The sequence below is a fragment of the Taudactylus pleione genome, unplaced genomic scaffold, assembly GCF_031769625.1.
Source record: "Taudactylus pleione unplaced genomic scaffold, aTauple2 ptg001881l, whole genome shotgun sequence".
Taxonomy (NCBI): Eukaryota; Metazoa; Chordata; class Amphibia; order Anura; family Myobatrachidae; genus Taudactylus; species Taudactylus pleione.
The window spans coordinates 95,205-108,611 of record NW_028286278.1 but is presented as its reverse complement, the minus strand read 5'-3'; the positions used below and the strand labels follow the sequence as shown (position 1 = coordinate 108,611).

The 13,407-nt window shown below is 47.4% G+C and overlaps 1 protein-coding gene across 1 annotated transcript in view; it reads left to right on the top strand.

Annotated features, from left to right (window-relative positions):
- LOC148436235 (solute carrier family 52, riboflavin transporter, member 3-B-like) overlaps window positions 1-13,191 on the top strand; it is a 53,288-nt gene extending 40,097 nt beyond the window's left edge. Inside the window, exons 2-3 of the mRNA XM_088465162.1 lie at window positions 11,150-11,273; window positions 12,979-13,191. Coding sequence (XP_088321288.1) covers window positions 11,150-11,273; window positions 12,979-13,191 — 337 coding nt within the window. The remainder of the gene's footprint in view (window positions 1-11,149; window positions 11,274-12,978) is intronic.
- The last annotated feature ends 216 nt before the right edge of the window (window positions 13,192-13,407 follow it).

Here is a 13,407-nt window from a genome sequence, read left to right as displayed (position 1 = left end):
ACTGGACGGGAAGAGGTGGCTCTTTCCACCATTTGCACGCCCCCTGCAAGTGCTGAAAGGAGCACCCACAGTCCACTTGCTGATATGCAAATTGAAGATGTCACTGTTGAAGTACAACAGGATGAGGATACTGGTGTAGCTGGCGCTGAGGAGGAAGTTGGCGAGGAGGATTCTGATGGTGATGTGGTTTGTTTAAATCAGGCTCCGGGGGAGACAGTTGTTGTCCGTGGGATGAAAAAGCCCATCACGGTCATGCCTGGGCAGAAGACCAAACATTCCACCTCTTTGGTCTGGCAATATTTCTATCCAAATCCGGACAACAACTGTCTTGCCATATGTACCATATGTAAAGGTGAAATAAGTAGGGGTAGGGACGTCAACCACCTAGGAACATCCTCCCTTATACGGCACCTGCAGTGCGTTCATAAAAAGTTACTGTCAAGTTCAGAAACTTTGGCTAAGACCGTAAGCAGTCCAGGGACACCTAAATCCCGTTGTCCTGTTGTATCCAAGCGCCTGCAAACCACACCGTCAACTCCCTCCTCGTCAATTTCCTCCTTAGTCAGGATCGGAAGTAGTCCTGCAGGCCATGTCACTGGCATGACTGACTCTCCTATCCGGGATTCCTCTGGAGGATCCTGCATTGCTACGCCTACTGCTGCCGCTGCTGCTGTTGCTGCTGCTGGGAGTCGTTCATCATCCCAGAGAGGAAGTAGGAACACCACTACTTTTACTAAACAATTGACCCTCCAACAGTCCTTAGCGAGGAGGATGAAGTATGACAGCAGTCATCCTGAAGCAAAACGTATAACTGAGGCCTTGACTGCTATGTTGGTGTTAGACGTGCGTCCGGTATCCGCCATTAGTGCAGTGGGATTTAGACAATTGATGGAGGTAGTGTGTCCCCGGTTCCAAATCCCGTCTAGATTCCACTTCACTAGGCAGGCGATACCGAGACTGTACAGAAACGTCAGAAAAAGTGTCCTCAGTGTCCTGAAAAATGCCGTTGTACACAATGTCCACTTAACCACGGACATGTGGACAAGTGGAACAGGGCAGACTAAGGACTATATGACTGTGACAGCCCACTGGGTAGATGTATCACCTTACGCAGCAACAGCAGCAGCGTCACCAGTAGCAGCATCTCAGAAACGCCAGCTCGTTACAAGGCAGGCTACGCTGTGTATCACCGGTTTCAGTAAGAGGCACACCGCCGACAACCTCTTAGAGAAACTGAGGGAAATCATCGCCCAGTGGCTTACCCCACTTAGACTCTCCTGGGGATTTGTGATATCTGACAACGCCACCAATATTGTGCGGGCATTACATCTGGGCAAATTCCAGCACGTCCCATGTTTTGCTCACACAATAAACTTGGTGGTGCAGAATTTTCTGAAAAGCGACAGGGGCGTGCAGGAGACGCTTTGGGTGGCCTGAAAAATTTCTGCCCACTTTCGCCATTCAGCGACTGCGTGCCGAAGACTGGAGCACCAGCAAACACTCTTGAACCTGCCCCGCCATCACCTGAAGCAAGAGGTTGTGATGCGGTGGAACTCAACCCTCTATAAGCTTCAGAGGATGGAGGAGCATCAAAAGGCCATACAAGCCTATACATCCACCTATGACATAGGCAAAGGAGGGGGTATGCACCTGACTCAAGCGCAGTGGAGAATGATTTCCATGTTGTGCAAGGTTCTCCAGCCCTTCGAACTTGCCACACGTGAAGTCAGTTCAGACACTGCCAGCTTGAGTCAGGTCATTCCCCTCATCAGGCTTTTGCAGAAGCAGCTGGAGAAAGTGAAGGAGGAGCTAAGACGGAGCGATTCCACTCGGCATGTGGGACTTGTGGATGAAGCCCTTCATTCGCTTTGCCAGGATTCCAGGGTGGTCAATCTGTTGAAATCAGACCACTACGTTTTGGCCACCGTGCTCGATCCTAGGTTTAAAGCCTATGTGGTGTCTCTCTTTCCGGCCGACACAAGCCTGCAGAGGTGCAAAGACCTGCTGGTGAACACACTGTCAGCTGAAGCGGAACGTGACACGTCAACGGCTCCTTCTTCATTTTCTCCTGCAACTGGGGCTGCCAGGAAAAACTTAGGTATCCTAAGCAACCCGCTGGCGGTGATGCAGGGCAGGCAGGACCAAGTTTGGACATCTGGTCCGGACTGAAGGACCTGGCAACAATTTCTGACATGTCTACTGTCACTGCATATGATACTGTCACCATTGACAGAATGGTGGAGGATTACATCGGTGACAGCATCCAAGTAGGCATGGCAGACAGTCCATACCTGTACTGGCAGGAAAAAGAGGCAATTTGGAGGCCCCTGTACAAACTGGCTCTATTTTACCTGAGTTGCCCCCCCTCCAGTGTGTACTCCGAAAGAGTGTTTAGTGCAGCCGGGAACCTTGTCAGCGAAAGGCGTAGGAGGTTGCTTCCACAGAATGTGGAGAAGATGATGTTCATCAAAATGAATTATCAGCTCTTCCAGGGAGACCAGCCTCCAGAAGGTACAGAGGGACCTGTGGTGGTGGATTCAAGTGGGGACGAGTTAATACTTTGTGAGGATGAGGATGTACACACTGAAGAGGGTGAGGAATCGGTGGATGAGGAGGATGAGGATGACATCTTGCCTCCATAGAGCCAGTTTGTGCAGGGACACATTAATTGCCAGCTTGTTTTGTGGGGGCCCAAACGAACCAATCATTTCAGCCACAGTTGTGTGGCAGACCCTGGCGCTGAAATGATTGGTTTGTTAAAGTGTGCATGTCCTGTTTATACAACATAAGGGTGGGTGGGAGGGCCCAAGGACAATTCCATCTTGCACTTCTTTTTTTTCTTTGCATTATGTACAGTTTGGGGCCTAGTTTTTCAAACTGCCATCCTGTCTGCCACTGCAGTTTCACGCCTAGATGGGTCACGTGTTTGTGCCGCCCACTCGTGTCGCTTAGCATAGTCATCCAGCTACCTCGGTGCAACGTTTTGGACATAAAAACACTATTGTGAGGTGTGAGGTGTTCAGAATAGACTGGAAATGAGTGGAAATTAAGGTTATTGAGGTTAATAATAGCATAGGAGCAGAAAAACCTACAAATTCTGTGATTTTAGCTGTTTTTATGCTTTTTTAAAAAAAAATACAGATCCAAAACACAAAACCCAGAACCCAAAACACGGAAGGGTGGTTTTGGCAAAACCAATCCAGATCCAAAACACGAAGAAAGATCCAGATCCAAAACCAAAACACAAAACACGAAAAGTGGCCGGTGCACACCCCTACTTATGACACAGGCGCACGCTTGGCACTACTTTGTTGATGCACGTGCGGCTATTGCGCACACAATTCACAAACACAGAAAATAATTTTTTTTTTGGTTTGGACTGGAGTGTACTTTCGGGGGTTACAGCACCCTTAACGGTCAAGCCAGCCGGCCCTTTACTTATGACACAGGCGCACGCTTGGCACTACTTTGTTGATGCACGTGCGGCTACTGCGCACACAATTCACAAACACAGAAAATAATTTTTTTTTGGTTTGGACTGGAGTGTACTTTCGGGGGTTACAGCACCCTTTAACGGTCAAGCCAGCCGGCCCTTTACTTATGACACAGGCGCACGCTTGGCACTACTTTGTTGATGCACGTGCGGCTACTGCGCACACAATTCACAAACACAGAAAATAATTTTTTTTTTGGTTTGGACTGGAGTGTACTTTCGGGGGTTACAGCACCCTTAACGGTCAAGCCAGCCGGCCCTTTACTTATGACACAGGCGCACGCTTGGCACTACTTTGTTGATGCACGTGCGGCTACTGCGCACACAATTCACAAACACAGAAAATATATTATTTTTTTAGCACTTGGGGGGAGCACCCCTGATGGACAGAGCACCCCCTGGACAACACTACAGCACTCCTTTAGGACTGGGACACTGCACAGGACTTTGGAGTGGACACAGCCCCTATGGAGAACTGACTGCACAACACAGTCCAGCCAGCCCCTATGGACTTTGAAGTAGTGGACACAGCCCCTATTAACAACAGCAGCACAGCACAACACAGCCAGCCCCTATGGACTTTGAAGTAGTGGACAACAGCAGCACTACACTACACTACACTACACAGCCCTAACTCCCACCCTCCCTCTTCACTGTCCACAGCTGAGTGAGAAAATGGCGCCGACGCGGGTACCTTATATAGGATCCAAAACCCGCGAGACTCGGAAGGCGGGATGATGACGTTTTGCCTCGATTTCAGATCCGAGTCAGGCGGGAAAAGTCGAGCCTGACTCGGATCGGACTCGGATCGGGGGGGCTCGGGGGGGTTCGGATTTCAGAAATCCGAACCCGCTCACCCCTAATTTGCACCACACTTTACATAATTAACCCAGCACCCACCGGCCACGGCTGTCGGGGATCGCCCCGGGCTATCCGCCTGGGGTGCCCTGGAGAACGGGACCCCATTATTGGGGTGTCCACAGCTCCCCAAGGATCCTCGGCCTGGGCTGACTAGTGGTCAGTGGTGAGTGATGCTTCGGCTCTGGAACACGGTGATAGGGCTCCCCTGGCTGTGACATTACCCCCCCCCCACTAGAGAGGGATCCAGTGCTGGTTCTGGTAAATACAGGGGGACCCTACGCATTTTTTCCCTCTGTATTTCCAGAACCAGCTCAGAGCCCAGTGTAGGTAGCGCTGAATATGGGGGACCCCCTACATCATTTGTTCCACCAGGACTGGGCCAAAAGCACATACCCTGGAACAATAGCTACCTAATAAAACAAACCCAAGTCTAAATTCGCCCCCTCCCCTGTGTTGTGCCTTCCGAAAAATCCCCCATAGAGAACAGCAGAAAAATGGTCCTAATTGAGAATGTCAGAAAAAAGTGACAGCTGGAGCTTTAGATTACTCCCATGTCCTCATTTTTTTATCATTTTGCCCTGAAATTTGGCATGCAGCACCGAGCGACAGTTCTACCCGCCCATGCCACATTTTAGCTTCGTACCTCCAATTACTTCTAGACCTTATGAATTCTGCAAATGGCTGATCCCTGATTCTTCCTACTGTAAGGAAATCCACATTGCAAAGTGGATCCCTCTATGATTTGTAACTCTTGGCGAGTTAGATACAAAATCCAATAATCCATCTCTCCCAACATTTGGGAGTGGGCACATGGAAAAGGGTGTGGCAGCAAGTCATGTAGGCGTGGCCACCCAAGCACCCCATCATCACTCTGTAGTATGCCCAGCACTTTCTCAGCCTCTCTCTGTGCATGCAGCAGGTGAGATTTCCGTCTCATCCTTGTCTATCCATGGGACACTGCGACCCGTAGGTAGGACGGCAGGACAATGGCAGAAAAGCAGGACTGTCCTCCTTAAATCAGGACAGTTGGGGGGGTATGTATAATCTTTGTGGGGCCATTTGCTGTGAATAATGAACAGGCATTAGTCACAGTCTCTTACAGGAATAGCTGGAGGGCTCACGGGAATAACCCTTACGTCCCATCATGCTGCCAGCTTTACAGCCTATATGAAGGAATGAGCCCTGGGAAATAACTATGGTAAATGTGAAGGAATGAGCCCTGGGAAATAACTATGGTAAATGTGAAGGAATGAGCCCTGGGAAATAACTATGGTAAATGTGAAGGAATGAGCCCTGGGAAATAACTATGGTAAATGTGAAGGAATGAGCCCTGGGAAATAACTATGGTAAATGTGAAGGAATGAGCCCTGGGAAATAACTATGGTAAATGTGAAGGAATGAGCCCTGGGAAATAACTATGGTAAATGTGAAGGAATGAGCCCTGGGAAATAACTATGGTAAATGTGAAGGAATAAGCCCTGGGAAATAACTATGGTAAATGTGAAGGGATGAGCCCTGGGAAATAACTATGGTAAATGTGAAGGAATGAGCCCTGGGAAATAACTATGGTAAATGTGAAGGAATGAGCCCTGGAAAATAACTATGGTAAATGTGAAGGAATGAGCCCTGGGAAATAACTATGGTAAATGTGAAGGAATGAGCCCTGGGAAATAACTATGGTAAATGTGAAGGAATGAGCCCTGGGAAATAACTATGGTAAATGTGAAGGAATGAGCCCTGGGAAATAACTATGGTAAATGTGAAGGAATGAGCCCTGGGAAATAACTATGGTAAATGTGAAGGAATGAGCCCTGGGAAATAACTATGGTAAATGTGAAGGAATGAGCCCTGGGAAATAACTATGGTAAATGTGAAGGAATGAGCCCTGGGAAATAACTATGGTAAATGTGAAGAAATGGATAAAGCCTCTAATAAGTGAAATGTGAGCTTAGGAACATGTCTCTGCCCAGCGAGTAAGTATTATGTTCCTTCTCGGATTAGGGGGCTCCATAGGAGGTTTATACTTAATTTTCCTCCTTCAGTTTTGACATTTATCAAATGTGCTGGAAATTTCTGCCCCAAACTGAGGGTCTTATTCTGAGGCGCTCGCTCTGAATCAGGGCGGATTTTATTTTCTTTTAATCTGCCTCCAGGCCGCTCGTAAAGCTGTGAGTGACCACCCACAGCTTGTGTGAGTGGCCTGGCGATGGTCGCGATTATCGTGACCATCGGCATTGTGAGGAGACCCTAAGGTAGGGTCTCAGCACTCGCAATGCTGAGTGGACTTCCTGCTCTAATAGAGCAGGAAGTCCACTACTGACATCATGAGTGATGTCAGTAGGGCCGCCCTCAAACGCCATGCGTTCCTTCAGGAACGCCTCCGTTTGTGCAGCCAACCCCCCTACCCGCCTACAAAACAGGGCGAGCTGTCGATCAACATCGATAGCCGCCCCGTTTTGTTGCGAGCCCCGGAGTGAGTGAAGTTCTCATTCACTACGGGGCTTGCTCAAGCATGCGGCGCCCGCCGCGCATGCGCTCCAGGCCACCATCGACCCACTTGCGAGCGCTATGCACTCGCAAGCAGGTCTGAATTAGGCCCCGTGTCCTTTGGACTCTTAGGGTTGTAAATTTACTAAGATTCGTTTTTGGTTGATTTAGTGTTATTTTGTGATTTGGGAGTGATTTTTACAAATCAGGAATTCACTAAAGCACAGACCGACGTCAACTTGCAGGTTAACCACAACTTAACACTCCAATTCAGCACAATACAACATCGGATAAACATCGCATCATGAACACTGACTCAAATGCAAAATCACAATTGCTAGTTAAAGTACGTTAATTGTTCCTATTTTTGGGTGTTTTTGCTTTCCCACAGAAGCAGGGAACGTATGTACAGCCATGGCCAAAAGTTGTGAGAATGACACAAGAATTGGTTTTCACAAAGTTTTGCTGCTTCAGTGTTTTTAGACCTTTTTGTCAGATGTTACTACATACTACCCTCCCGATTCAGCCGGGAGCCTTCCGAAAATCAGGTGCCAGTCCTGGCCCCTCAGAAAGGCAGGCAAGCCTCCCGGCCCCTGGTGATGTGTTCGCCCCCCTGCGGTTAAAAGTATAAACATCAGCCCATGATGTGATTTGTGCTGAATCGCGTCATCGTGGCTCCGCCCCCTGCTGCTCAATGCCATTAATCTCGGCATTGTGAAGATGGGGCGGAGCCATGATGATGCCATCACGCCACCATGCTCCTCCCCAAATGATGTGTCAGCTGCCAGGCCTCGGCCCATTTGACAGCGTCACGCCCCCTGCTGTGTAAGCCTGAATAGCTCTCTCCCGGAAGGAGGGAGCTGAATGTCAGCAAGCTTGTGTTACTATGGAATAATGAGGTAACATTACAGTATTACATAAGTGTCAGATGTTACTATGGTATAATGAGGTAACATTACAGTATTACATAAGTGTCAGATGTTACTATGGTATACTGAGGTAACATTACAGCATTACATAAGTGTCAGATGTTACTATGGTATACTGAGGTAACATTACAGCATTACATAAGTGTCAGATGTTACTATGGTATACTGAGGTAACATTACAGCATTACATAAGTGTCAGATGTTACTATGGTATACTGAGGTAACATTACATAAATGTCAGATGTTACTATGGTATAATGAGGTAACATTACAGTATTACATAAGTGTCAGATGTTACTATGGTATACTGAGGTAACATTACATAAATGTCAGATGTTACTATGGTATAATGAGGTAACATTACAGTATTACATAAGTGTCAGATGTTACTATGGTATACTGAGGTAACATTACAAGCATTACATAAGTGTCAGATGTTACTATGGTATACTGAGGTAACATTACAGCATTACATAAGTGTCAGATGTTACTATGGTATACTGAGGTAACATTACAAGCATTACATAAGTGTCAGATGTTACTATGGTATACTGAGGTAACATTACAGCATTACATAAGTGTCAGATGTTACTATGGTATACTGAGGTAACATTACAGCATTACATAAGTGTCAGATGTTACTATAGTATACTGAGGTAACATTACAGCATTACATAAGTGGCAGATGTTACTATGGTATACTGAGGTAACATTACAGCATTACATAAGTGTCAGATGTTACTATGGTATACTGAAGTAACATTACAGCATTACATAAGTGTCAGATGTTACTATGGTATACTGAGGTAACATTACAGCATTACATAAGTGTAAGATGTTACTATGGTATACTGAGGTAACATTACAGCATTACATAAGTGTCAGATGTTACTATGGTATACTGAGGTAACATTACAGCATTACATAAGTGTCAGATGTTACTATGGTATACTGAGGTAACATTACAGCATTACATAAGTGTCATGTTACTATGGTATACTGAGGTAACATTACAGCATTACATAAGTGTCAGATGTTACTATGGTATACTGAGGTAACATTACAGCATTACATAAGTGTCAGATGTTACCATAGTATACTGATGTAACATTACAGCATTACATAAGTGTCAGATGTTACTATGGTATACTGAGGTAACATTACAGCATTACATAAGTGTCAGATGTTACTATGGTATACTGAAGTAACATTACAAGCATTTCATAAGTGTCAAAGGCTTTTATTGACATTTACATTAAGTTTATGCAAAGAGTCAATATTTGCAGTATTGACCCTTCTTTTTCAAGACCTCTGCAATTTGCCCTGGCATGCTGTCACTCAACTTCTGGGCCACATACTGACTGATGGTCGCCCATTCTTACCTAATCAATGCTTGGAGTTTGTCAGAATTTGTGGGTTTTTGTTTGTCCACCCGCCTCTTGAGGATTGACCACAAGTTCTCACTGGGATTAAGGTCTGGGGAGTTTCCTGGCCATGGACTCAAAATGTCGATGTTTTGTTCCCTGAGCCACTTAGTTATCACTTTTGTATTATGGCAAGGTGCTCCATCATGCTGGAAAAGGCATTGTTCATCACCAAACTGTTCTTGGATGGTTGGGAGAAGTTGCTCTTGGAGGATGTTTTGGTACCATTCTTTATTCATGGCTGTGTTCTTAGGCAAAATTGTGAGTGAGCCCACTCCCTTGGCTGAGAAGCAACCCCACACATGAATGGTCTCAGGATGCTTTACTGTTGGCATGACACAGGACTGATGGTAGCTCTTACCTTTCCTTCTCTGGACAAGCGTTTTTTTCCTGATGGCCCAAACAATCTGAAAGGAGATTATAACTTTACCCCAGTCCTCAGCAGTCCAATCTCTGTACCTTTTGCAGAATATCAGTCTGTCCTTGATGTTTTTCCTGGCGCGAAGTGGCTTCTTTGCTGCCCTTCTTGACACCAGGCTATCCTTCAAAAGTCTTCGCCTCACTGTGCATGAAGATGCACTCAAACCTGCCTGCTGCCATTCCTGAGCAAGCTCTGCACTGGTGGTGCCCCGATCCCGCAGCTGAATCAACTTAAAGAGACGGTCCTGGCACTTGGACGTGGGGCGCCCTGAAGCTTTCTTCACAACTATTGAACCTTTCTCCTTGAAGTTCTTGATGATCCGATAAATGGTTGATTTAGGTGCAATGTTACTAGCAGTAAAATCCTTGCCTGTGAAGTCCTTTTTGTGCAAAACAATGATGACTGCACGTGTTTCCTAGAAGGTGACCATGGTTAAAAGAGGAAGAACAATGATTTCAAGCTCCACCCTCCTTTTAAAGCTTCTAATCTGTTATTCTAACTCAATCAGCATGACAGAGTGATCTCCAGCCTTGTCCTCATTAACACTCACCTGTGGCAATGAGAAAATAACTGACATGATGTCAGCTGGTCCTTTTGTGGCAAGGCTCAAATGCAGTGGAAATGTTGTTTTTGGGATTAAGGCCCTGATTCAGAGCCGGACGCTCTGACCAGAGCGCTCGTTCTGAATCAGGGCCCACCTCCATTAATATGGAGCGTCCTCCTGGACGCTCGTATAGCTGTGGGTCACCACCCACAGCATATACGAACGTGCAGGATGATGGTCTTGACCATCGCGACCATCGAAACTGCGAGCAAAAGACTGCGGTTGAGTTTCTCAACCGCAAGGCCAGGAGTGATTTTGGCTCTATCAGAGCCAAAATCACTCCCACTGACATCACTAGTGATGTCAGTGGGGCCGGCTTCAGACGGTAGGCGTTCCCTTGGGAACGCCTCCGTCTGGCAGGCACGCCCCCGGCACGCCCACCAAAGGGGGCGTGCTGTCAGTCAACATCGACAGCACGCCCCCTTTGATGAGACACTCCGAGCGAAGGAAAGTCCTTCGCTCGCCGCGTCTCGCAAATGCGCACGACAGAGCTCCCTCCGTCATGCGCATGCGCAGTGCAGACCATCGACCCACTTGCGAGCGGACAGCCGCTCGCGAGTGGGTCTGAATGAGGGCCTAAGTTCATTGTCATGGTAAAGAGGGACATTGCAATTAATTACAATTCATCTGATCACTCTTCATGACATTCTGGAGTATATGCAAATTGCCATCATAAACACTAAAAACAGCAGACTTTGTGAAAACCAATACTTGTGTCATTCTCAAAACTTTTGGCCATGGTTGTCCTACAATCCTATAGTTACCGCATTCCATCCTAATAATCGTAGTTTTATATGTTTACGGTTTTCTCGTCATTTGGAAATGCTACCTGTGATCGGGGAAATATGTTACATGCAGGACTTTTTGCAGTAATAACAATATCTTCTCAGCAATAAATAATGAATAACTTGTGGTTTATCTCTACTCCAGGTCTCTTCTCAGCGTAGGGGGCCTGGCAGTGACCGGTTCTGTCATCGGCTCATACATCATGAACACGGCGGTGTTAAGTCCATGCCCCCCCCTCCTACACGGTAACATTGGGGGCTCCCTCATTGTAGGTATCATGTTAAATACCTTTTTGACCTTGAACTATCATTTTTCATTTGCTTTTTTGTTTGATAGAACACACAGGGAGGAATTAAATTTGCCTCGTTAAGGTAATGGGTGCTAATTCACGCGGCAGCTATTTAATCCTTTACGGGGATTTCTTTTGGGGCCACATGAGACCCGAACATATATCCCTGATAAGAATGCAGTTAGAACTTTTCATGGACTTTGAGTTAACACCCCCGTTAACTGCACTTATCGCCCCTTATTAACACCCATTAACTGCATTTATCGCCCCCTTTTAACACTCCTTAAAAAGGGGTTTGGGTGAAAAAGGGAGTCTGAATAGCTTCAGGCCATAGAGCCTGAGGCTACCCCCCTTTTTCACCTGTGCAAACTTAACAGGCTGAATTGCATGCCCCCCGTAGGGCGACTCCCTGTGCTAGGTGAGATTGACCCCTGAATTTGCCCCAGAGTTGGGGCAGCTGCCCAGTCTTGCCCCATTGGATGCTCATAACTTAAAGTAGTGTTGGCATCAGGAAGGTGGTGACTCTGTGTCACGTTACCCGGGTCGCATGTAATACCGCTTTTATACCTTAATTCCGGGTCTGACATGGAGGTTGGAACAGGGGGCCTGATTCAGAGCCGAATGCTCTGACCAGAGCGCTCGCTCTGAATCAGGGCCCTCCTACCTGTTTTTGGAGCGGCCTCATGGACGCTCGCATAGCTGTGGGTTACCACCCACAGCTATAGCGAACGTCCATGATGATGGTTGCGATGGTCAAGACCATCGCGACCATCGGGCTTGCGATGAGACCCTGCGGTAGTATCTCGCTGCCGCAAGCTCTGGAGTGATTTTTGCTCTATCAGAGCCAAAATCACTCCCACTGACATCACTAGTGATGTCAGTGGGGCCGGACCCAGACGGTAGGTGTTCCCATGGGAACACTCACCATCGACAGCACGCCCCCTTTGGTGTGAGACCCAGAGCAACGACTTCCTCGTCGCTCGCCGGGTCTCGTGCATGTGCACGACGGAGCTCCCTCCGTCGTGCGCATGCGCACTTCGGCATCATCGACTCCCGCTTGCGAGCGAACAGCGCTCGCGAGTGGGTCAGAATCAGGCCCTCGGTTCCAAACCGGATCAGACCCGGAATTTAGCCGGCAGACCCAGGGTACTCCAGAGTTGGCGCTGTTCACACCGGAGTCATATCTGCAGTGACCCGGCTCTTCCGGTGTGGAAGTGGATGCTTGCAGATGACGTCATCTCCAAGCGCCACTGAAGCCGGCCAATCGGCTGGCATGCGGCACGCTCCAGGTAATCGTGACCTAGATCGCGCCATTTACACTGCAGGGTTTCACGAGTCATTCCCGTGTTAAACCCTGCAAGTTACCTGGGTTGGATTGTCAGGTCACCCGGGGATCCAATCCTCTCCCCTTTTACACAAAGGAGCCACCTGGGTTACCCCTGCAATAACCCGGGTTTTAGCTCTGGTGTAAAAGGGGTATTAGTGACTTGGCCCGTGATAATGCCTGACTGGTGGCCGCCACTGACCGATGGCGCAAGGATTGGTCAGTGTAGTGAGGAGCATGGTCACCACACCAGGCCAGAGGTAGTTACACTGCACAGTCCAGAGCACAACTTACCTTTATATTAGTGTGAGACTGATACATTATTTCTACAGATAACCCAGTAACATTGTGTCTCTACAGGTCCTGGCCTGGGTGCTATTTGTGGGGACACTCTCCTATGTCAAGGTGATTATTGGCATAATCCTGCGAGATGAAGGACACAGCGCCCTCGTATGGTGCGGGGCAGTGGTGCAGCTGGGCTCCATGCTGGGTGCTCTTACCATGTTTCCATTGGTAAATGTCTATTCCTATTTCCAGTCTGGGGATCCTTGTTCCCAGCACTGCCCCCAATAGCTGAGGGATTCCTAGAAGTTATATACAACAGAGAGCGGGATTATAGAGAGGTGTAATGGAGCAATAGGAGGAGTTACACTGATTATAAGCATTAATAGGAGGAGTTACATGGATTTATAGGAGGAGTTATAGTGATTATAACCATTAATAGGATGCGTTATATGGATATATAGGAGGAGTTACACTGATAATAATACGCATTAATAGGAGGAGTTA